Genomic DNA, 24,499 nt, shown 5'->3' on the forward strand with positions numbered 1-24,499 from the left:
CTCAGTCAGCCGGCTGTGATCTGCCTCGTCCAGCTCTGCGCTGCCCCCAGTGGTGTCTGTCTGTCCTTGGGCCTCTGTGTTGAGGGCAGGTGTGAGCGGCCCAGGGCCCCTGCTCTCCTGCCTGGGTGGCTCTGCGGCCTCCGTGGGAACGAGGAACGGCCGCCAGCTTTTACTCTGTCTTTGGCATGCCTGGGTCTGCTTCAGCTCGCAACAGCTCTCTAAGCGTAGCCCTTTATCCCTGCTCTTTGTAGTCTAAGACCCAGGTTCTTGGAGGCCACCCCCCTTTGCTTTAGCATCACCAGCCATCGAGTGTCAGAGCCAGAATTCAGCAGGAGCCCAGCCAGGTGCTCAGGCCCCTTGAGGTGCTGGCTGTCCAAGGTGCAGTCCTGCGTCTCTGCAGGACCTTTCTGTGGGCCCCAGCTATCTGTTGGCCTTTATACTTATTGGCCTGGTCCAAATGCATCCTGGAAACTGAAAGGGGGGTGTCCAATGAGCTCCCAATCATGTTCAAACTCAAGCAATGTGGGGGCAGGTAAAAGGACCACTTTGAGAGGGCCACATCAGTGAACCAGGGCTCCTGAGTGGGGATAGCTGCGCATCTTTGCCAGGGTGACAAGGGGCAGTTGCCATGGCAGTTGCTATGGCAGCGCTGATGCAAGCACCAGGCCTGTTCCCTCTGGAACCCAGCTGGGAGCCAGGAGATGGCAGATGCCCAAGAGAATGGGGCAGGCACTGCCCTGTGCTTTTAGGTGGACTGTGTTGGATAGAACAGTTTGGTAAGTGGTACGTAACTGATTAACATAGTCATTTACTCTGTCCCCAGCTTGTGACTCTGTGGACTAGGTGGCCAGAGAAATACTCACATAACTTGCTGGCCGAGAGCAGGATTCCTGGAGTCGGGCTGTCTGGTGCCACCCCTTCGTGGCCCTGGGGCACCTCCAAGACAGTTCCAGTACAACCACCTCACCTGTTCCAGCCCCAACACCAGGGGGCCCCACGAGTTAATCTGCACGAAAAGAACAGCACACGTAGTATTAGTATTAGGAAAATCCTAATTGATATCACCCATCTGACTCAGAAGCACCACTCCCCAACTCCCACTTATTTTCAGTGTCTTAGAGGTCACCAGGCTGGGGGCACTGATTGCGCTGGTCATCAGCCTTACCTCGCCCTCCCTCAGGCGCTCAGCAGGTCCGCCGGGTCCCAACCCTACCACGGGCTTTCACTGACAGTTGGGGAATCAATGTGTTTTTATGTGTGGCCCTGGTTGCTGCCAAAAACAGCATTTATGGGGCTTCTAATTACCTTGGAGACTGTGGTAGGTCCTGCATCAGAGTCAATAAACTGCTTTAAGTAAGGCTGGCTAATTTAAGAATTTTGGGTGCGTTTAGCTGTTAGAATCAACGGACCATTTATTAGAAATGCCCATTCCCGAGGATGTGTATTGTAGGATTCTGATTTTCACTTTGGACCTGTTGGGCCACCTACCTGATGATTTCTTAGCTCCTGATCACTGCATCATTGAATGAAATATGGGGGTTTCTCTGGGCAAAAACAAACAAACAAAACCCCAAACACCTCATGGGGTACCTGCTGCATAGAAGCTGGGACAGGATGGTGTCTGTAGGTAGAATTTTTGAGAAAAACAAAAAGTTATCTCCTTACATTTTGTTTATGATTTGGATATAACTTTTTGATGTTGTTTGTGTTGTTGTTGTTGTTGTTGTTTTTGTTGCGGAACTGGGGATTGAACTCAGGGGCATCCTACCTGTAAGCTACCCTCTCAGATCTATTTTTAATTTTTAATTTTGAAACAGGGTCTCACTAAGTTACGGAGGGCCTCACTAAGTAGCTGAGGCTGGCCACGAACCTGTGATCCTTCCTGTTTTAGCCTCCCAAGTACTGGGATTACAAGCGTGCGCCACCACGCCTGGCTCTGGACATAGTTTGACAGAACAATTCTAAAGACAGCTTTCTCACTTTTATTTCTTTAGGCAAAGATTGGCAAGATAGTTCAAGTTTATAGTAATTTCTTAAAAGAAACTTTCAAATCTCATTTCAAACATTAAGAAAACTCAGCCACTAAATTTTTTCATTAAAATTATATACTTTTTTGTGGCACTGGGGTGGAACCCAGGGGCTTTTCTACGTCCGGGCTATACTCCCAGACCTATTTTATACTTTATTTGGAAACAGGGTCTCACTAAATTGCTGAGAACCTCACTAAGTAGCTGAGGCTAGCTTCGAACCTGTGCGATCCTCCTGTCTCAGCCTCCCAAGTCCTGGGATTACAAGCGTGCGACACCATGCCTGGCTAAAATTGTATCTTTTTTTTTTTTTTTTTTTGCGGTTCTGGTGTGGAACCCAGGGGCTTTCTACCTCTGGGCTACACTCCCAGACCTATTTTCCTTTTTTTATTTGGAAACAGGGTCTCACTAAGTTGCTGAGAGCCTCCCTAAGTAGCTGAGGCTGGCTTCAAACCTGTGTGATCCTCCTGTCTCAGCCTCCCAAGGGCGGGGATTATAAGCATGCACCACTAAAATTATACTTTTAATGAACTATAGTGTGCACACAGAAAAGCATACCTATTAATATTCATATTTTTTAAACTGTGGTCTCACTATATTGACCAATCTGGTCTCCAATTCCTGGGCTCAAGAGATTATCCTGCCTCAGTCTCCCCAATAGCTGGGACCACAGGTGTGTGCCATTGAACCCAACTTTTATGGATTTTTATTTGCAAATGTAGAAAAATCAATAAGTAAGACTAAACTATGATCCTTATTATTATTATTATTTTTAAGAGGAGCCAACCCAGTACTTTGGCTGTGGATAATGGAGCATATTAAACATTTGAGTTCAAGTCTGCTTCCTGTTGTTGTCTCTACTTCTGCCTTGGTTTTATGGTTCTTTTTTTTTCTTTTCCTTATGGACCTGAAGCCAGAGCTGCCTGGGTTTGAATCTTGGCTTTAGACACCTACTCACTAACTAGGGGACTTGGGGCAAGTCACTCAACCTCTTGGTGATACAGTTTCTTCATTCGTAAAGTAGGAATAAAAACTACCTACTCACAAAATTGTTTGAGGACTGAGTTAATATTTAAGCATTTACCAGTATCTGGCACAGAATGAGGATTCTCTAAGCATTGTTGTTGTTAAAGAAAGCTCTTATCGGGCGTGGTGGCACACACTTGTAATCCCAGTACTTGGGAGGCTGAGACAGGAGGATCTGCAGCCAGCCTCAGCAACTTAGTGAGACCCTGTTTCAAAATAAAGGATAAAAAATAGGTCTGGGGGTGTAGCTCAGAGGTAGAATGCCCCTGGGTTCCATCTCTAGCACCACACACAAAAAATTAGTAAGCCCTTAAAGACGCAGTCTCTGTGACAGGGAGCTGAAAGTTTCCTTCAGCCCGCAAGTCAAAGGTCAGTGGTGCTGGGGGCTCGGGCGCCCCGATCTGATCCCACACCTGCTCCTGAGTGGAGAGCTCCGGTTTCTCACTCCAGACGAGCTGGCTTATGGGAAGGCAGAGTCCGAACAAAGAGTCCTGGTTAGAAAAATACACACTCAGGAAAGAACAGGCTCTCCCCAGACAGAACTTGAGAAAAACAACAATCTGCGCTCCTTGATTAAAGGGTAGAGAGCTAATTATTCTTTCCGGAGGGACGTGAGCCCGCTCTCTGCCAGGCTGTGACCTGGAGGTGCAGGATGTGGATTTCCTTAGGATGTAATGAAGCCCTTCCCACTGAAAACATACCATGCTCAGATGGGGGAGGGGGGCAGTCCCCCTGCCTCTAAAAGCAGCCCCTACACATTACACAAATTGCATTTAGGTCAGCAGCGGGCTCGGCCTTGCCAGATCCTGTGGGCGTCTCTGTCCGCCTCCGCGGTGTGACTTAGGGTGCTCCCTCCTTCATGACACCCCTCGCTTGGTCTCCCTCTGACCTGGCAGGGCTCCTCTCTCCTCTATGAGTTGACGACTTTGGAGTACAGTCTCTCGTTCTTATTTCCAGCTGCTGATGCCACGTCTCCACGTGGAGGTCTGTATCGTTCCAATTGTGACATATCTGCCCTGAATTTTTGTCCCCAAATCTGTTCCTCCCATAGGCCTTTTCTGTTTTTCTAGTTATTTAGGCTAAAATTCTTAGCGCATCCTTGAATTCTTTTTTACTTCACCTTCTGTGTCCAACGCAGGGGCAGATTCTGCTTCCTCCAAACATGTCTACGCTCCACTGCTTCTCACCGCCTCTGTGGCTACCGTCTTGGTCCAGGTCCCTGCCTTACCTCACCTGGGCCACAGCAGGGACTTCCTCACCACTCCCGCCTCCCTCGCCTCCCATTAACACCTTGAGGGCAACCCTCTCGAGAAGTAGGGTAGGTCGTGTTTCTCTTCTGCTCAGAATCTGCCAGGCTCATCCGTCTCTTATGCACTCGCCTGGGCAGGGTAGGCAGAGCGCTTTCTAGGATTATGTGTTTACTCCTCAGAGCAGCCCTGTGAACCGGGTCTCATCATGGCCCACGCAGGATGGGAACTGACGACTGGGGAGTCGTGTAAGGTGCCCACGCCACTTGTGGGTCTCGGCTCGAGTGCCATCTGGGACACACAGAGCCTGTCCCGGGGTTCTTGCTGTCCCTCCTGGGTGGCCTGACTGTCCCACGCAGGAAGGACAGCAGTAGCACAGGGTGAGAAGGTTCACAGGACTGACCCAGATGTGGAAAGGTGAACACGCAGCCGGTGGCCTGTCTGCAGATGTGAAACCCAGGAAGCGCGGGGGCTGGTTGGGACCGGCAGAGCACCCCGAGTTTTCATTTCACTGTGTGAGGGTCCAGGGTTTCTAGATGAGAAGATCAGGGCTCCACACCAGGGTCAGCAAGGTGAAAGTCACATACAATGCAAAGCAGCCCTAAAAGCCCCGAGGAAGGGGCCGGGCAGAGCCCGACCTGCGTCTCTTGCTGACCCCCCGCAGCTGTGCCCTCCCACGCTGCTCACTCGCCAGCTCAGCCCGTGCAGCTGGCAGGCACTCGAGTGCCCCCTGTCCAGAGAGTGCCCGCCAGGATCTCACGGGGCCTGAGCGAGGCCTAGGGAAGGAGAGGTGGCCAGGCAGCTCTGCGGCCAGTTCAGGCTTGCTGGAGTGTGCCCTGATTGCGGCTTCAACTATGGAACTAATGTCTCTCTCTCTCTCTCTCTCTCTCTCTCTCTCTCTCTCTCTCTCTCTCTCCCTCCCTCCCTCCCTCCCTCCCTCCCTCTCGTGATACTGGGGATTGTACCCAGGGGCATTATACCTTGGAGCTACATTACCAGCCCTATTCTTAACTCTTTTTTTTTTTTAAATAAAATAAAATTATTTTTTGCGGTACTGGGATGGAACCCAGGGGCATTCTACCTCCAAGCAACACCTCCAGCCCCATTTTTTTAATGTCTTTATTTTGAAACAGGGTTTCACTAAGTTGCAGAGGGCCTCACTTAAGTAGCCGAGGCTGTCCGCAAACCTGCGAACCTCCTGTCTCAACCTCCCATATACTGGGATTACAAGCTTGTGCCGCCACGCCCGGCTCTGTCTCTCTCTCTTTTGTGCATATAGCGGCATTCATGCTCTTTCTCTGTGTCTATGAGGAGATTCTGTGAAACTGTGGACCCCCGTCTTTGATCAAGTACCGTGCGTTCCCCCTTCCCACCCCAGCTAATCACCACACCCCTACTCAGTGCAGAGACAGCAGTGACTTAGTGACTTCAAACCACAACGTCCCTAGTCTTTCAGAGCTCGTCTCCCGCCCAGGGGTGACTCTTGAGGTGTGTTCTGCTGTGCCAGGCACCAAACGCTGTGCGCATACTGACTCGCCCCGTCTGTACAGCAGTCCCTAGGGGGTCCTGTTGTTACCTCCATGTTACAGACAGGGGGACCAGGGACTAGGGCTGGCGAAGCACAGCAGCCCCAGCATCTTCCCGGCCACAGGGCGAAAATGGCACCGCTGGGAGGCATTGAAACTTCCCTTTGCCAAGACCCCCTTGGAAGACGGTGCTCGGGAAAAGAAGTCCTAAAGATACAAGCTTTACAGGAAGCCGAAGGATAAAAAAAGAGATGCAGCAAAATGGCTCGTAAGAGAGAACGGAAGACAGATGCCTGTGTGTGTGTGTGTGTGTGTGTGTGTGTGTGTGTGTGTGTGTGTAAGAGGAGGAAGCAGAGAAAGCCAGAAGGTGTGGGAATTTCTATCATCACTAAAGGACTCAAGTAAATCTGTGTCTCAGAATCAGGGCCTTAGAAGGCTGACTCGTCACACACACTTGCTGATAATAGCTTCATGATTAAACCATTTTTCTTCAGTTCTCAGGCTGCACAAGATGCATGCTCTCTCCATTTTTAATGACAGAAGTCCCTCTTCTGGAGTAGTTAGTAGGATTTTCTTTTACATTATTATATGAAGATTTTTTCCCCCATTAAATCTGTGCCTTTTATGTAGCCTGCACATTTTTATTTCACCCTCATTCTTCATAAATTATGGCAAATGCATGTAAACATTACCATTTTGATCACATTTACCATTTTAATGTGCATAATAATTCAGTGGCATGAAATACATTCACAGTGTCATACATCCATTACTACTAATTCCATAACATTTTGTAATAACCCCAAAGAGACTTTATATCCATTAAGCAATTACTCTCTAGTCTCTCTTTTCTACTAATTTCTTTTTTTTTAAAACTAATTTACTTTCTAACTGCTTCCATGGATTTGTCTATTTTGGGACGTTTCAGAAAAATGGAAATGTTTAATGTGTAGCCCTTTGTGTCTGGTTTCTGGCCTTCCGTAGTGCTTTCAAGGTGCTTTAATGTTTAGTATGTAGCAGCACTTTTTTCTGTTGTATGGATGTGTTATTCATTCATCACTTGATAAGCATTTAATATATATCTTTTAAATGTAGTTATTTTAGTACCATCTGTGTGCCAAACACTTTGATACAAGCTATATCCTGAATGTATAAAGAATAAAGAGTTCTTACATATCAATTTAAAAACTTTATAGTCTGCTGTAGTGGCACATATCTATGATCCCAATACTTGAGAGGCTGAGACAGGAAGATCCCAAGTTCAAGGTCAACCTCAGCCAGGTACCAAGAACCTGTTTCAAAATAAGAATAATAAAAAGAAGGGCTTGGGGTATAGCTTGGAAGTACATGCCCCAGGACCACATACATACTCACAAAACAAAAATAAGAACCTCTTTCTATAAATGAGCAAGTGACCGGAACAGGCATTTTATAAAGCAAAAGCTGCAAATAAAATAACCTCATGGATTTAAGAAGTCATTTTAACCTCTAGTTGAGTCTGGAATTCGCTCGAGTGGCGCACTCCTGTCCCATTACTCACAGGTGGGTTTGGTATACTCCCCCGTGGGGCAGAGTTTCGTTCCTTGTTCCCGTCACGTAGCTCATTTATACGTTTGTGGCCTGAGGATAATCGCTGGGCGCTCTCTCCGGCATCTTTGGGATAAGCCTGTATTCAGAGCCAGTGATTTCTTCTGAGCATCCGTCTGATCAACAGATAATGAACACACTGTCTTTTCTCCTCTTCTAGGCCCAAGAGGCAGCGGCAAAACAACTTCCCCATGTTCCCTTCTCCTAAAGCCTGGAATTTCCGAGGGGTAAGTGTCTGCCCTGGACAGCTCCTTTCCTGTTCTGGATACCTGCTCCAGCCTGGGGAGCAGCGGGCTTTGCTTATGACCTTTCCACCCGGAAGCAGCTGTGCTTTGCCATGGGGGGGGGGTCACGTTTACATCGGTGTGTTTTGCATCACCCAGCGCGCGTCCGCTGGCCTTGGCCTGCCCTGCCCACCGCGGGTGTGGGGGCACCTTGTAGGGAACTCAGGCGGGGGTCCAGGTTGGCGAGGTGCGTCATGGACTGTGCCCACGTACAACGAAAGGAAAGAGAAGTGAGAGCTGTGTGGTCTGTTGATACGGACATGTTGGTTTTCATGCAGAACATTGTTTTCTAGAAGTTTGTACGCTATACACAGACTACAAAGAAGATCATTAAACTGTCCCCAGCACAAAGCGGTAAGAGAGATGTAAGCAGGGTCAGATGGGACGTCCTCCCGGGCCTGATTGTCTGCAATGATGTAACAGCGATGATAACATCCACGGCACACAGCGGTCCTACTGTGTGCTAAAATGCGCTCTAACACCGACCTGGGCCATCTGTAGAGAACGTTCTGGGCTGCCCCTCCAGCACCCATACCCACCCATGCAGACCACCCTTCATCTGCGGGACTAGCCCTGTGACCACAGCCCTGTCACTGCGCCTACTTAGCACTTGCTGGAATTAATTGGAGGCCCTCGTGGGAGCCGTGGGGACCTTGTTACTCTGTCTTGTGCTCTTCTTCATCCTGGGCTTCACCCAGGTCCTGGCACGTACACGATTAACTTGTATAAGTGAATGAATCTGTCTCTCACATCTGTCTGATACAGAACCCAGAGGCTGCCTTTAGATTGGGTTTCTGACTAGTTCTATTCACGCTGTAAAATCTTATATAGATCTTGGTTATTTTCCCCAGGTGTCTTGTTAAAAATAAATGTCTATCACGGCGCTATTTTAGCTCAGGGTACAGTACACTGTTCATTGAGTACAAAGAAAAATGTGTTGATTTCTGAACTAGATGTGCACGGCTCACTGAATGCAGGGCTTGTGCCGCATAAGTTGTTTATGATTTTATGGATAAGATCCATATTTTTCAAAGTTCATTTAGTTGGACGACCCTGGCCACTAAGTGAAAAAAGACTTCATGTGATCAGATAAATTTGGGACGGACTGAATGCATAAAATTAAAAACATTCACCACTGCAGGACTTCTCAGAGCCTTTGATGTGCATGAAGACTTCACAAGGAATTGATAGACTTCGCAGCATTTCTCAAAGTTATGGACCAGGAAGCCTTTTGCGCCAAATCGACCCTATATATTTTGGAAATTGGCATTCATAGCCAGCTTTGAAAATGATGAAGAGAAAAAAAAAAGAAAAAGAAAATAAAATGATGTAGGAACTGGGTCTCCCGTAAGCGAGGTGGTCTTTTTGAGGACTTTGCTTTCAGTCCTCTATTTACCGTTATTTCCACGTGGCGCTCCTTCTGACTGAACGGTGGCCATGAGCCCAGGCAGGTTCGTGTTGGTCAATAAGCCACCGAGTCTGCCTGGGGACTGTCCTGTGTTTAAGCACGCAAAGTCCCGCTGGTCGGGAACCCCTCACACTCCCACGCTAGCTGGAATAACTGATCGCCCCCACCTGTGTCTTTGAGCCTTATTCAACTGTTTCCCCTTCAAAAATCATTTGTGACTTGTAGAGCACGACTCTGGTTTATAGTACTCGCTGCTTAAAGGATCCTGTTAGATACATACCTGCTGATAGTGACCCTCTGCTTGCTAAACCTCTCTAGGAGAGCAGTAGTATTTAACACTGACAATTCACCGCAGGGGGAAACCTTTCTCCTAGCTCATTACAAACAGGGAGGTATCTCACAGCGTTCCTCTTCGCCCTCACATTCTTAGCCAGCTCTCCCCGGTCATGAGGATGGCTGCCCGAGAGGGGCTGGGGTGGCGCTGACGGCTGTCCCGTCTCTCCTACTTGCTTTGATTTACTCTGGCCCTGGGCTTCTAGGTAACATTAGACACACTGGCATCAATCATGGGGCCTGATCAGTTACCGCTTCCTCTGTGGCCAGATGGACCTCTCTCTCCCTTGGAGTAGGATTCTCAGTGACATGGCGGGGTGGAAAGGAACCCCTCCAACTGGAAACACCCTCACTCCTAGCCAGCACATGCTTCGAAGTGGTCATAGCGGCAACTGAAATTGACAAAGGGCCTGGAGTGCCGGGATGAAGAAGTCTGAGGCATTGTCTGGCTGATACACTTTCTGCAGTGAAATCTGACTCTCGGCTCTGGTAGGCCACGCTGTGCCTGTTCTAGGGCAGCGTACGCTTTCTGCGAACACTTTATGTTCTTCTTTATTAAGAAAAGAAGCTTTTGTGAATTTCTGTGCTAGCAAATGTTCCATATTTATGCACCTGGCAGAGAAAGCCATTATGTTATAAGCATTTGCAATTCCATGACTCTTTAGCTTATAAAGAAGGTCCTGTGTTGGCTTGCCCGGGTCCTGGGCCTTCGTGGACTTGGAGGGATGGGGCGTGGGGACACAGACAAGAGGAGAAGAAGCCACCTTGCTCAGGATGTAAAGGGAAGAGGAGACACAGGACACGAGCCAAGTGGCTAGTAGGAGACTTTGGGGAAAAGAAAGACTTCAGACTAATTTTTTGTGTGTGTGTGGTACTTGGGGTGGAACCCAGAGGCTTTCTACCTCCGGGCTATACTCCCAGACCCATTTTCTATTTTATTTGGAAACAGGGTCTCACTAAATTCCTGAGAGCCTCACTAAGTAGCTGAGGCTGGCTTCGAACCTGCACGATCCTCCTGTCTCAGCCTCCCAAGCGCAGTGATTACAAGCATGCCCCACCACGCCCAGCCAGACTAATTTTAAAGAGGGTTTTCCTGACCTTTCCTGGAAATGCTCTCCACAGACCTGCGCAGGTCTGTAAAGCACTGGGAGCGGCACTGAGCTTCTCTGCGCGCTGGAGAGCTGGACCGTGGGGAGGATGGGGAGTGCTGCTGGGGACTGTGTTGGGTGAGATGCCCTCTGCTTACCAAGTGACCCAGCCCTTCCTTCCCACGTTGTCACTGTTACTGACTGCAGCTTGTACTGGGCCCTGGGTTCTCCAGCTGAGCTAAGGAGACACCGGCACAGGGTGATTCTGGCCTCCCAGGGCCTTCCCAGCCCAGGTAAGGGTGACGCCGGGCCCGTCTCCCAGCAGACCCATGGAGAGAAGCTGCGAGCATGGCTTGGTTTGGGTGGTCCTAGTGGGAACATTTAAACCAGAGTAAAACCAGAGCAGAAAGGGAGGAATGAGACAGTCAGCTCTCATGAGACAGTCAGCTAGGGAGGTGGGAACCGTGGAGGCTCGCTCCCTGGACTCCTGTCGAGCTCTCACCACACATCTGGTCCCTGTCTAGTTGGGGGAGTGCTTAGCTCAGAATTTCCATTCTGCCTTGTGAAAATATTTTGTACAGCTTCTCCTGTTAGGGGGGAGAGAGAGAGAGAGAGAGAGAGAGAGAGAGAGAGAGAGAGAGAGAGAGAGAGAGAGAGAGATATGCAGGCAGGCACAGACTGACCAACCGACCAAGACTTAAGGAGGGAGTTCATACTTCCTGAAAGCACAGAGCACAGATGCTGCAAGTGAACTAGGAAAGCCTTAGCAGGCCCTACTGTGTGCACGGCCCTGTTTTAGTGCCAGAGCTGAGGTTTCAACTGACTAGCAACCAACCTTCACACTTTCATGTCTCCTCTTTCTCGTCCCTTCTCTTAACTTTGCCTGTGTCATTTGGGAAGACTTTCCTAGACTCTGGGGCTTAGAATGAATCAGCCTCGCTGGCTTAAGAGACTCTGTTTCCAAATAAAATATAAAATAGTTCTGGAAGTGTAGCCCGGAGGTAGAAGGGTTCCATCCCCAGTACCACCAAAAAAAAAAAAAAAAAGAAAAGAAAAGAAAAAGAAAAAAAAAGAAAGAAAGAAAGGCTCTATAGAAGGTTTATTTATTTTATTGTGGGATTGTACCCAGGGGCATTCTACTTCTGAGCTACATCTCTAGCTCTATTTTTATTTATTTTGAAACGGGGTTTTACTAAGTTGGGGAGGGCCTAAGTTCCTGAGACTGGCTACCAACCTGCCATCCTCCTGTCTCAGCTTCTCAAGGGATTGCAAAAGTAATAAACCTATATTAATTCAAAGAGATGTTCTTCCATAATAAAAGTCTCCATGCACAAGAGAGTTTTTTTTTTTTTTTTTTTTTTTTTTTTTTTTTTTTTTTTTTTTTGCGGGTCTGGGGATGGAACCCAGGGGCATTTGACCTCCGAGCTACACCCCCTTCCCTGTTTTTTATTCTTTATTTTGAAACTGGGTCTCACTGAGTTACAGAGGGCCTCACTAAGTAGCTGAGGCTGTCCTCGAACCGCGATCCTCCAGGTCTCAGCCTCCTGAATGCTGGGATTACAAGCGTGTACCACCACGCCCGGCTGAGAGGCTTATTTTTAAATAAGGCATGTGCCATCACACCTGGCTGAGGTTTTATACATATATTACTTCCCAGAATAATCCCACAAGGTGAATGTATTTTGAGCTCCATTCTTATCTTCTGGGTGAGGAAATAGAACGTATTGACTTTCTATTGCTGAGTAACAAATGAGCACGAATTTAGCTATTTAAAAACTACCCATTCATTAGCTCACAGTTCTGTAGATCATGGTTCTCTCTCAGGGTTTTAAGAGACAGAAGTCAGGTGTCAGTCTGCACTGGGGTCTCTGAGAGTCAAAGTCCTCTCCCAAGCTCAGTTAAGGCTGTTGAAAGAACCCACTTTCTCATGGTTGCCAGGAGGTGCCTGTTTCCTGGGGTGCTATCAGCTGGGGTGCTGTTCACTCCTGTGGGTCACTGCCATGTGTTTGCGTATTGCATTTATAATTAGCAAAAGCAATAAACTTATAATAATTCAAAGAGATCTCCTTCCACAATAAAAATCTTCTATGCACAGAAGGAGGCTTTTAAATCCAGGGTCTTGGAATATATGAGGATGTGACATTGGATATACTCTGTGCCAGGCATCTGGGGACTGGTCATATCTGGGTGCACATGGAGGTCCTGCAGGTGTCTGCACCATCTCACCAGCCTCCCATCTCCCCGATGATCAGTCTAGGGCAAGCTCCACGCACACTTGGGGCTAGGGGAGTTTTATTATTGTTGCTCCGAGACTACTGATTTTGAGTTCAGCAGGTGATAGCTGAACTCAAAGTTATAGCAAAAGCTTTTGAGTTACAGCAAAAGCTTAAGTAGTGAAAAGTCATATGCTTTGGGGACAGAATGCCAGATTGGGGAACTTTAGGTTAGATACATTCCAGAGCATCAAGTCTCTTGCCTGCAAAATGGGGATGGACAATAATGCCATCTTTTCAGACATGAGGCTTAGGATATGCAGAATGTGACCTGGATGTTGCCTGTCATGTAGTTCAGTGAGCAGAAATGAGTTCCTTTTAGTGAGGCTTCCTATGTACTTGAAGTGATTGTTTCCTACAGCTGTGTATGTAATAGATGCCTTTTTGATGTGAGCGCCTCCTTAAAAAGGAAGCACTGGCTGTGCGAGGTTTCCAGTTAGCTTAGTTGCATCTCCCTTTGGGCAGTACGACACCAAAAATATGTCAGGCACACGAAAGCTCATTTTTTGATTCAAAGCAATTTCTTTTTCTGGACACAGTTGCGCTCTGCGAGGTTCCAGTGGGCTTGTGTGCCAGCTGTGCAGGCTCAGCACATTCAAGGCAGAATTTATAGATGCCTTTGTTTATTTTATGAAGTTATCACTTAGTTCCTTTTTAGTTCCAGAGTTAGACAGGGTAAAGAGGATTTAACTTTGATCTTAACTAATTAAGGAATTTTAGTTGCAAGTGACAGGAATTCAAATTAGCTTAAGCAAGGGGGTTTTCAACATACAGAGGTGCTGGAGGCATTCCATGGAATGCGTCGGGGCTCAGAAGCCCATGGGGGCTCCCAGCTCCTCTCTGCCTTCACCACATCTGCTGTGCAGACTGACTTCTTCCACTTCCCCAATCAGTGGAAATGCAGCCAGCTGCCCAGAGAGCCTCCTCTCTCCTGAGCCAGCATTGCTAGGAAGGGATTCTGATTGGTCCAACTTGGGTCAGGTGGATTCTCCTGGACCAATCAGTAGTGCTCAAGGAGTAGGGTCATGCTGTATCACCTTGGTGGTTCCTGCGGTAACCATAGTAACATGGGAGGAGAAGAGGCAGTTCCTGGAAAAATGGAGGGGGCTATAGGCAATGTAAACAATTCCTGTCTACAGAATTCTTTTTTGTCTCTCCTCCCGTAGTAGGTAATCGTCCTGCTTCTCAGGGTCTGACTTCTCTTCTTGAGAACAGCAATAGCCCACTTAGTTATTGATTCCTTTTTTGATTCTGACAATGTGCCTGAGAGTATGAATAGCCTGTTTAGGAAGATTAGACACAAGACGTAACGGTCCTCTGCATGAATCAAAATAATAGCAGGTGTTGGGAATTTGTGTTCTGCAATGGCCATTTCTAGAATATTGTGAACTACTGGAATGGAGTCAAGGGTTCTGAATAGTAGGCGGCCCAAGAATCAGCTTAATATTGCTTTGTGGGTTCTTATATACATCAGCTTTTCATGGAACTGTTCGTTTTCATTTTTTATCAAATTTCGCCTGTAACACACACTATCACGGTAGTAATCTTGAAATCTCCCAAAAGATGTTTCTGCCACATGAAGGCCTGGGAGGAGAGGGTAATGTTGAGAAATGGGGGACATGCCTGCCTAGAAACTTCCTTTTCTTTCTTTCTTTCTTTCTTTCTTTTTTCTTTTTTCTTTTTTTTGGTGGTACTGGGATTCCTGAAAGCCCTTCTACCGCCGGGCTACACTCCCAGACCTATTTTACATATTTTTAAAATTTGGAAACAGGGTCTCTTAAGCCAGCAAGGCTGGCTCCAAACCAGCGCGATCCTCCTGTCTCTGCCTCCCAAGCGCGGGGATTACAAGCGTGCGCCACCACGCCCGGCGAAACTTCCTTTTCTGAAGCCGAAACCTCCCTCAGTTTCCTGCTTTCCTCTGTGTTAGGACTGTTCTGTTTTCTGCGTCTGTGCCAGGGCTGGTGCTGGGGTCGGTAGAGGTCCCGCTACTCGTTTTTCTTCTTTCTCATCAATTTCTTCCATTCCATTCCATCCCCTTTGCTGGTTTAGACGGGGGTTAGCTCATTGTGACCCTCAGTCCCTGAGTCCCAAATGCTGAGATGACAAGCATGCACCACCACGCCCCGGCTCCTTAATATAAAATATTTTCTATTACTGAAAATGTGTACCTTAACAAGCATCCAGCCTTCTTCAGTAATCAAAGTGGTGAATATGCTAAAAGTAGATGCTCATGATAGCAGATTGCATGGGTCCCTGCTTTTAATGGGCGGCTCCACATAAGCACAATGGTCGAAGTTCTTCTCCAGATTGGTGTTGTGGCTCCCACACCTGTCATCCTCCAACCGTGCTCTCTCCTGCCATCAACCCCTGAATCAGCTTTCTGCGCATGACTATTCCTGCCGGCTTCCATGTGGAGCTGGTTTAGATGTTACAGCAGCAACTTGATCTACCAGCACCTGGCTTCTTGGTTAACACACACGGTCAGTGTGGGGAAAACACTCTGCGCAGCAGGGTCTTGCTACACATGTGCTTTTACAGCCTTAGGATTGCTTTGACCTAACATCCCACTTAGGAAAAAAGAAGAAACAAAGCTGATTTGTTTAAAAGCACAGTTCTTCCGGGTGTGGTAATGCATGCCTGTAATCCCGGCACTTGGGAGGCTGAGGCAGGAGGATTTCAGGTTTAAGAACAACCTCAGCAATGTAGTGAGACTCTCTGCAACCTAGAAGGATTCTGTTTCAAAACAAAAATTTAAAAAGGGTTGAGGATGTAGCTTGGAGGTAAAATGCCCCTGGATTCAATCTCTGGTACCGCCACCAAAAAAAAAAAAAAAAAAAAAAAAAAAAAAAAAAAAAAAGCCTGGCTCTGCTGTAAGGCTAGTACAATGGCATTTGTATCAGACACACATTTAATTTATGCAGTTTCAACAAAACATCGGTAAAAAGGGTACAGAGAGAAAACTTAGAACTCGGGGCATATGTGTTAGTTGGGTTTTCCTCACTGTGACAAAATGCCTGAGAAAACCAACTTAACAGGAAAGGTTTATTGTGGCTCACAGTTCCAGAGATATCTGGCCACGGTCGGCCGGCTCTGTTGTTTCTGGACCTTCTGTGAGGCAGAACATCACAGTGGAGAGATATGGCCAAGCAAAGCTGCTCAGCTCCTGGTGACAGGGAAGCCGAGAGAAGGAGAGCAAGGAGCCAGGGACGAGATACCCCTTCAATGACACATCCCAGTGTTGCTCCAACCTGGCCCTGCCTCCCGCAGCTTCCACCTCCTTGGAGAGCAGCACTACCTGAGGACCACGTCCTTAGACTTGGACTTTGAGACATTCCAGGTCCAAACTATAGCAGTGTGTTAGACGGGATGGGTGAATCCTCTGTCGACCCTACTGGGGTGATGGGGATTCTAGACCTTGTCATGGGATTTTTGTGTAGTGTTGCCCCTAAAAGCCAGCAACAGTTTCATCTGGGGCTACACCAAAGTCATATATGCTGTATTTTCTCCAACAGTGGAGAAACATTCTATGAAAATGGTGTGATTTTTTTTCTAAAATGTTTTAAGATTATTTTGTTTAAAAAGGGGGGGGATGGGAGGGAGAGATAGAGCTGGGCGTGGTGGCACATACCTGTAATCCTAGTACTTGGGAGGCTAAGACGGGAAGATCGCAGGTTTGTGGCCAGCCTTAGCTACTTGGAGAGGCCCTCCACAACTTAGTGAGACTCTATTTCAAAATAATAATAATAAAAAAATAAGGCTGAGGGTATAGCTCGGAGGTAGAATGCCCCTGGGTTCCATCCCCAGTGCCACATGTAAAAAGCATGTGTCTCATATTTGGGTTTAGCTGACTGCTTCCTTATGATGTCTTTTAGCTTCTTTCTCTGTCCTGTATAGTTTTTATATGCCGGTAACTTAGGTCTACAGACTTGTTTCAGGTTCGACACTTGTACACCTAAGAGAACAGGAAGCATCCCCGGGGACACTGCCTAGTGTGCCCCATTTAGAGGCACACAGTGCTCTGCAGGGTAGGTGCTGACACTGCCCAGGCTCCTGTGAGAAGGGCCTCACCGTAAAGTCCATTTAGACAGAGCTCTGACAAAGAACAGGCGCCGGCTCTGCTACCTCAAGAAAGGGGCTGTTTAATAAGAGACTATCCAGTCTCGGGAACCCAGCACTTCTCTCTGCAGGCCCGTTTCGCCGCCCTGTCTGTCTGCCTTTGTTGCCTGCTGATCTGTAGGCTCTGCTCCCGTGTCCTCTGGGGTGTGTGGCACTGCTACGCTCCTCACGATGCCAGCTCTGAACCAACCTGCCTGACCTTTCAGGAGCTCTGTCTCCCACAGCTCCTAGGATTGTCTCCATTGTTCCATTCTAAAGTCCTCAAGGAAACAGCACCAGCTCCTTTTCTCACATTGAGCTTTGGCCAAGGCAGGCAGGCCTCTGAGTGCTTGTAGAAGGCTTCCTGGCCTTTGGTCCAGTCGTCCATGGCCAGAGATTTAAGGTCAACATGTTCTGCCATTCACCAGCCTGGGCAAATGACCAACCTCACTGAGACCCAGGCTCTCCACCTGGAATGTATCTTGCTGAAAGGGTCCTTCTGAGGGTTAAATTAGATCATCTATATCAGCTACTCAATAAACTCCCCCTCCAGCTACCGATCCCATCACATCATACCCGCTCAGCAAGAGCTGTGGGCACCCTGGGGAAGAGGGATGAACACCCTGGGAAGGCAGCGTCGGGAGGATATCCTAAAACATTTCTCCTGTACTAGAAAAACTTTCCCTTTTTTCCCCCAGTATCTTTCCATTTTACTATTTTTTCTGTATTTTTCCATTTTATAGAGTGATTAATTCAGACCTTGAGTCTGAACTCTGTTCTCTTTGCATGCGTCTGTCATTAAATAAGAAAGGCATACCCACAGGGTGTGAGAAAATGTGCCAGCCTAGAGGGAGGAAAGAACCCTTGTGTAAAAAGCCACCGAGTGAATTTTAAGTGCAGTCTGGGCATAGTCTTGAGCATTCTGTGTATTCCTTCTGATAGCTGCTGGCTGACGGCAAGTAAAATCATACTCATCTTGTGAAGCTTGGCAGTTGGTCTGATTCTGAATTTATTTTGCCTGCCTCTCCCTGCACTGTCGCGGGCTGGTTGCAAACTCATTATCCTTGGTTTCTCTGCCACGGCATCTCAGTTGCCCAATGAAAACATCCAACTAACAACTACATTCCTTTCGTGCTTGTGGTTTTGATGTTCAAAAAATTAACATCTTGTTTTGATGGATCAGGAAGATTATTTTAATATTGAAATGACACTTGAAGTGACTGAACCCACTGGGTCAGTCTAGGGACTGGAATTTTTCTTAAAGTGTTGTTTTTCACCTGCAGAATTAATCAGCATCTTAAAAAGCGATCATTTGGAACTAGGCATGGCGGCACGCACTTGTAATCCCAGTACTTGGGAGACTGAGACAAGAGGATCTCAAGTTTGCAGCCAGCCTCAGCTACTTAGTGCGGTCCTCTGTAACTTAGTGAGGCCTTGTTTCAAAAATAAAGAATAAAAAAAAAATAGGTCTGGGAGTGTAGCTCTAAGGTAGAGTACTCCTGGGTTCAATCCCCAGTAACACACACACACACACACACACACACACACACACACACACACACGTGATCATTTGAAACGCTGCCGAGATTGCCTAGGATGGATTATCACACCCATTCCGTGATATCCCCTCTGTCAACTTTCTGGAAAGCACTTTGGCTGTTTGTATCAAGAAACATAAGCCAATTTATGGTTATTGATCATTTCTAGGAAATGACTTTTTCTGGGAGTCTCTAGAAATATAAAGTAAGAATTTGTGCACAAGAAGCCAGTGTGTAGGCGTATGCCTGTAATCTTAAGATGCTAAGACAGGAGGATCACAGGTTCAAGATCAGCCACAGTAACAGCCAGACTCTGTTTTGTTTTGTTTTTTTAAAGGCCTGGGGGTATAGCTTGAAGGTAAAAGAAAGCAGCCGCTGGGCATGGTGGCACAAGCCTGTAGTCCTAGTTCTTGGGAGGCTGAGACAGTATGGTCATAGGTTTGAGACCAGCCTCAGCAACTTAGTAAGACCCTCAGCAACTCAGAGAGACTCTGTTTCAAAATGAAAAGTAAGCCGGGCGTGGTGGCGCACGCTTGTAATTCCCGCGCTTGGGAGGCTGAGACAGGAGGATCGCACAGGTTCGAAGCCAGCCTCAGCTACTTAGTGAGGCTCTCAGCAACTTAGTGAGACCCTGTTTCCAAATAAAATATAAAAAAGGTCTGGGAGTATAGCCCGGAGGTAGAAAGCCTCTGGGTTCCACCCCCAGTACCACCAAACAAACAAAAAAAAAAAAAAAAAGAAAAGAAAAGTAAAAAGGGTTGGGGGTGTAGCTAGGAGATAGAATGTTCTTGGGCTCAATTATTAGTACTTTACAAAAAGAATCTATGCACAAAAATGTTAGTGTGGCAGCAGTTATGATAGGAAAAAGGTCTAAATGTCCATTAATGTGAAATTGTATGAATTATGAGCTTTCCATGTGAGTGAATCTTATGAGCCATAAGGGGATGTTGAGGAAGAGTGTTAATTCATGGAAAATGTTATTTCCTATGTTTTAAAAGTAGGAAACAAAACTCAACATATAGTAATGAGCTTGGCTATGAAAAGGATCATTTGGAAGGTTTGAAAGGAAGTGTGCAAAATTTTAATAACGATTTCCTCTCAGTAAATGAGGCCATAAATGACATTTTCCCCTCCATTTTGTTTTGACTTTCCCAAGTTTCGACATAATCTTTATGTTTGCAGAAAAGAAAAACGGAAGAAGGCAAATATTAGAATTGCCATTTTGAAGTGGAGTCTTGAGTTTTAACATTTAAGAATAAAAATCATCTCTGACAGAGAACAGGAATGAGCTGAAAGGCAACGAATTGGCCTAAATTCCATGGTTGCTTTTGCTGGAATTTGAAAATATGGCATCTGCTTGTGGGGGATTTTCATTTGTGAGGACTCAGTGAAGGTGGGCTTGGAGGAATTTTGTCTTCCTTTCTTAGCAGCAGCAATATTAGCAGCAGCTCATAAATCTTACTTGGATTTTGAGAGGAATGAAAAGAACCTTAATAAAAATGGAAACTGTGTAGCCAAGAGGGAAGACATGGCTCTGAAGCAGGAAGGAAGGAAGGAAGGAGAGGAGGGAGGAAGGGAGGACAGGAAGGGAGAGGTAAGAAGGAAGGAAAGAAGGAAGTCAAAAGTGTTAATAGAACTCAATTATGTCTTATTATTAATGGATACATTATTTCTATGAGTTCTAGATGACAATCTTGGGACCATACTTCAGAATTTTCTTTGGAAAAATTAGATAAAAATACCCAGTATGGCAACCTGTGAATTCCTTCTCTTGAGTTTAATTTATTATTGAAATATAGAGAACTACAGGTTGCCAACTTGTATTAGGAATTTGATGGTTAGGATGCTTGGCAAATAGGCATGGTGGTGCACACCTGAAATCCCAGTACCTGGGAGACTGAGACAGAAAGACTGCAGGTTCACAGGCGGCCTCAGTAACTTAGAGAAATTCTCATCAACCTACAGAGACCCTGTTTCAAAATAAAAAATGTAAATAGGGCTGGGGTTGTAGCTCAGAGATAGAGCGCCTGAGTTCAATCCCCAGGACCACAAAAAAATACAAAATAAATAAATAAATAAAATACTTGGTTTTTAAATTAAAACACCTTTCACTCCATAAAATGTTTCCCAGCATAGAAGTTATATAATTAAAATCTAACATTTCCCTTGGGAAGAACCCTTGTCAGGCATCTGTAAGTTTATCAGCAATTTCTCTCTCCTCCTCCTCCTCCTCCTCCTCCTCCTCCTCCTCCTCTTTCTCCTCCTCCTCTTTCTCCTCCTCCTCCTCCTCCTCCACCCCTCTCGCTTTGTGTGTGTGTGTGTGTGTGTGTGTGTGTGTGTGTGTGCGTGTGTGTGGTACTGGGGATGGAACCCAGGGGCATTCTACCTCAGACCTACACCCCCAGCCCTATTTTATAGTCTTTTTTTAATTTTTGAAATCGAGCCTCATTAAGTTGCGAAGAGCCTCGCTGAGTAGCTGAGGCTGTCTGAGAACCGCGATTCTCTGGTCTCTGCCTCTCGAATGCTGGGATTACAAGCATGCACCACCATGCCTGGCCACTTTCTTTCTCTTCTCTTCTTTTCTTTTCTTTTCTTTTCTTTTCTTTTCTTTTCTTTTGTGGTACTGGGGATTGAACCTGGGGAAAGTTTACTACCTCTGAGCCCTATTTTACCCCCAGCACTACTTATTTTTATTTTGAAACAGTCTCCCTAGGTTAATGAGAGTCTATTTGCTGAGGCTACCGTTGAATCTCCCGTCTCAGCCTCCCAAATCCTGGGATCACAGGCATGTGCCACCATGCCTGGCCATCACCGGCAGTTTCTACAGCTTCTTGAGGAGGGAGAAGGCTTGACGTTTAGGCTGTAATCGTCTTTTCAGTGTGCAGAATTGGTACAAATGAACCGGATGTGCTGTTCTGAAACATAATAAGGCCTCCTGCTGATTCTTCTTCCAGACTTGATTTCATGTCTTTTTTCCTTCTTTTTAAAAATACACTTGTCTCATTATCCAGAGTGACTAAGAGGCCCAGCATACGTGCCGCTAAAATACTTGTCCTCGGTTCGCTCTCCCTTCCCCGGACACCTGTGGCTCAGGCGTGAAGTCCCTCAAACCCCCTCCATTGAGAGTGCCGCTGGAACCTCACCTCTGCATCTGAATAAAGACCCTTTTCTTTTGCTTATCAACTTGCACTTTATTTCTATTTTAGGATTTTAGCTTAAAAATCAAAGTTGTCCATTACATCTCTTATGTGTAATTATATGTTACGGGCTCCAAACTTCTTTAATGTGATAAATTTGCTACTGAATTCAAAGGGCAAATGCTTAAAAAAAAAAAAAAGTAGTGGACAAGACAATCCAAATATCTCAATTAATTTAGGTTAGTAGTTCTACCAAAGATCTGTCAAAGCCTTTAATCCCAGTACTTGGGAGACTGAGACAGGAGGATTGCAGGTTTGAGGACAGCCTCCGTCAATTCAGGGAGAGTCTTAGCCCCCTAGTGAGATCCTGTTTCTAAACAAACAATATAAAAGGGCCGGGGGTGTGGCTTGGAGGTAGACTACCCCTGGATTCAATCCCTATTACTACACATACAAAAAAAATCCTGAAAACATCTGTGCCTCCATTCGTGTTATCAGAAAAATCACACAGGCCGGCCGTGGTGGCGCACGCTTGTAATCCCCGCGCTTGGGAGGCTGAGACAGGAGGATCGCACGGGTTCGAGCCCAGCCTCAGCTACTGAGTGAGGCCCTCAGCAACTCAGTGAGACCCTGATTCCAAATAAAATATAAAATAGGTCTGGGAGTGTAGCCTGGAGGTAGAAAAGCCCCTGGGTTCCACCCCCAGTACCACCAAAAAAAAAAAAAAAAAAAAGAAAGAAAAATCACAGTTAGCTTTGTGGGTGTTTTCCCCCTAAGCTCCTTTCTCTTTCTTCCTCTTAACACTTTTTCCACCAGAAGAAGCCGGTTTCCTAAGCCTAGTTTAGCAGTGGGGAACACCGCCTTTACCTGCATTTGGACAAATGCTTGGGACCCAGGTTTCTTGGCATCTCTGGGCTCATTCCTGCTGGACCGTCACGGTGAGGAGATGGTAGCAGAGATGCACTTGGCTAACGGGACGGGGCGGCCAGTTCTAGCCAATAAAATGCTGTGGATTACTGGAGTGACTTTACTCAGGTGGCCATCAGGTGGGGAGGGCGCACCCGTGGCTGGTGTGGCTGGGTTCAAGTCCCCAGGAAGGCCCAGCTACAGCTGGCAGGCGGGAGGGCAGGTGACTGGGCCTCTCACCGGGCGCCTCTCCGCAGGGAGAGGAGCGTCGCTGAGTGACAGCGCTGCTCAGTGAAGGCAGACGCCACCTTGTCCCTCTGAGGCTGCAGGTTCTTGAACCTCAGAGGATCCAGAGCTGTTCCAGAAACTTCAGCCAAGACAAGACCTGCCAGATCTTCAGCTAATAGCGCCTAAGCAAGGTTTTCCTTCAAGAGCACTCATCCCGTTACCTGTGAGTGAGATCAACTGGAAGCGCTGAGCTTCCCACAAAAGCCTGGAAATGACTTTTTTTTTTAAACTGTGCACAGCAGATCTGTTGTTATATAAAAAGCAGATTCAGGATCACATCCAATTATAAATGACCATTGGGAAAATCATATCAAACAATGGAATACATAAAAGTGTTAAGAGTAATCGTTAGGGTGTGAAGTTCCCTGGAGCCCCCCTGCCCATAGCAGGCAGGCAGGGAGGGAGGGAAGGAGGCAGGCAGGCAGGCCTCCTCCCCTGGGCGTGGAGGAGCGGAAGGGGCCCTTTTCTGTGCTCTGCAACCCCAAGCCTCTGGTTCTGCTGCTTCGGCCCTGCACTCGAGGTCACTGTGGAAGAGGAGGTGGAGGACGAGCCAGTCTTTCCCTTGAAGTCCGTGATGATGACGGCAGCGTTGCCTGGAGTTACCGCGCCACGCTCCTGTCCACGTTTTTCAGCCGGGGCCTCGAGGTGTGACTGTCCCACTGGTCTCTGCGATCGCATTTGTAGACTGTTAGCTTCACCGGGAGAATCTTTCAGAATACCAGACTTTGGTTTTGTTTTCTTGTTGGTGTTTTTCTTCTCGACCCTAGGACTGACTTCCTCCTTCCTTTTCGGGCTTCTATTTGTCTGACTTTTCCGCCTTCTCCTTCTCCTTTCTGGGGGCCACTCCACCAGCTGAGAGTTGACCTGAGGCTTCCTGGTGGAAGAGCCTTTCCTCACACTGCAGATGCTGCATTTGAAGGCTCTGGTGCTTGTTCCTGAAGGTGCAGACACTACAGTCCCCAAAGCCTTTGTCAACCACAGGTTTCACTTGTCTTTTTGACCTGGTCAGGCTCTTCTGGTCACCCATGGTCATGGACGTGCAGGAAGGGCGCAAGGTAGGCGCTTTGCCTCTCAGCTACATCTCAGCCTTTCCTGGAAACACACAATTCCCGTTGACTTCTTCTCTCTTGGCATGAAGTCACCCTGTCACGGTGACTGAGAAACAAGAACATAGAGGTTTTTTCTCGCACGCTTTATCTGGTCTGTCTAGGCCACACCAGGCCTCTGGTAAGGCTCTCAAAGCATGAGCAAGAGAACCGCACCCGTCGGAGATGCAGAAGTTCAGCCCTCCCTGCCCGAAGCAGGGTCTGCATGTCAAGATCCAGGAGATTTGTGGGCTGGCAAAGGCTTGAGAAATCCTCCCGTTTTGCGAGGAGGGTCAGTCTAGATTCAGCTAGCCGACATGGTGGCCCAGCAAAGCTTTTGTGTAGAGCTTTTTGATTGGTCTTTGGGGTGACAGGAACCAATTCCTGGTTCGTCCTCTTTTGCTAGTGAGAGAAAGTAGGGCTGATAGGAATTCACTTAACTAGTGTGGGTCACTCCAGCCACTCGGGACCAAGGTCACCCCTACAGGTTCCCCAGTGTCTAGGACGTAGTAAAAGAGGCCACAGTCGGGCGTGGTGGTGCACGCTTGTAATCCCCGCGCTTGGGAGGCAGAGACAGGAGGATCGCGCAGGTTAGAAGTCAGCCGTGTAGGCTGGCTTAGGAGACCCTGTTTCCAAATAAAAATATAAAAT

General features: G+C 47.2%; 1 protein-coding gene and 1 pseudogene across 2 annotated transcripts in view; one reads left to right on the forward strand and one right to left on the reverse strand.

Annotated features, from left to right (window-relative positions):
• The window catches only part of ARHGEF3 (Rho guanine nucleotide exchange factor 3), a gene marked incomplete at both ends in the record, with an annotated part of 290,292 nt that overhangs the window by 52,369 nt on the left and 213,424 nt on the right, over positions 1-24,499 (forward strand). The window contains one exon of the mRNA XM_080714876.1: positions 7,574-7,640. Coding sequence (XP_080571002.1) covers positions 7,574-7,640 — 67 coding nt within the window. The remainder of the gene's footprint in view (positions 1-7,573; positions 7,641-24,499) is intronic.
• On the reverse strand, positions 22,712-23,796 carry LOC308276893 (RING1 and YY1-binding protein-like; annotated as a pseudogene). The gene is made up of 2 exons: positions 23,191-23,796; positions 22,712-22,842 (listed from the first exon to the last, which is right to left on the reverse strand). The product of its transcript is annotated as an RING1 and YY1-binding protein-like (transcript).

The sequence above is a fragment of the Muscardinus avellanarius genome, assembly GCF_963383645.1.
Source record: "Muscardinus avellanarius genome assembly, chromosome: 18".
In the NCBI taxonomy this organism is placed as follows: Eukaryota; Metazoa; Chordata; class Mammalia; order Rodentia; family Gliridae; genus Muscardinus; species Muscardinus avellanarius.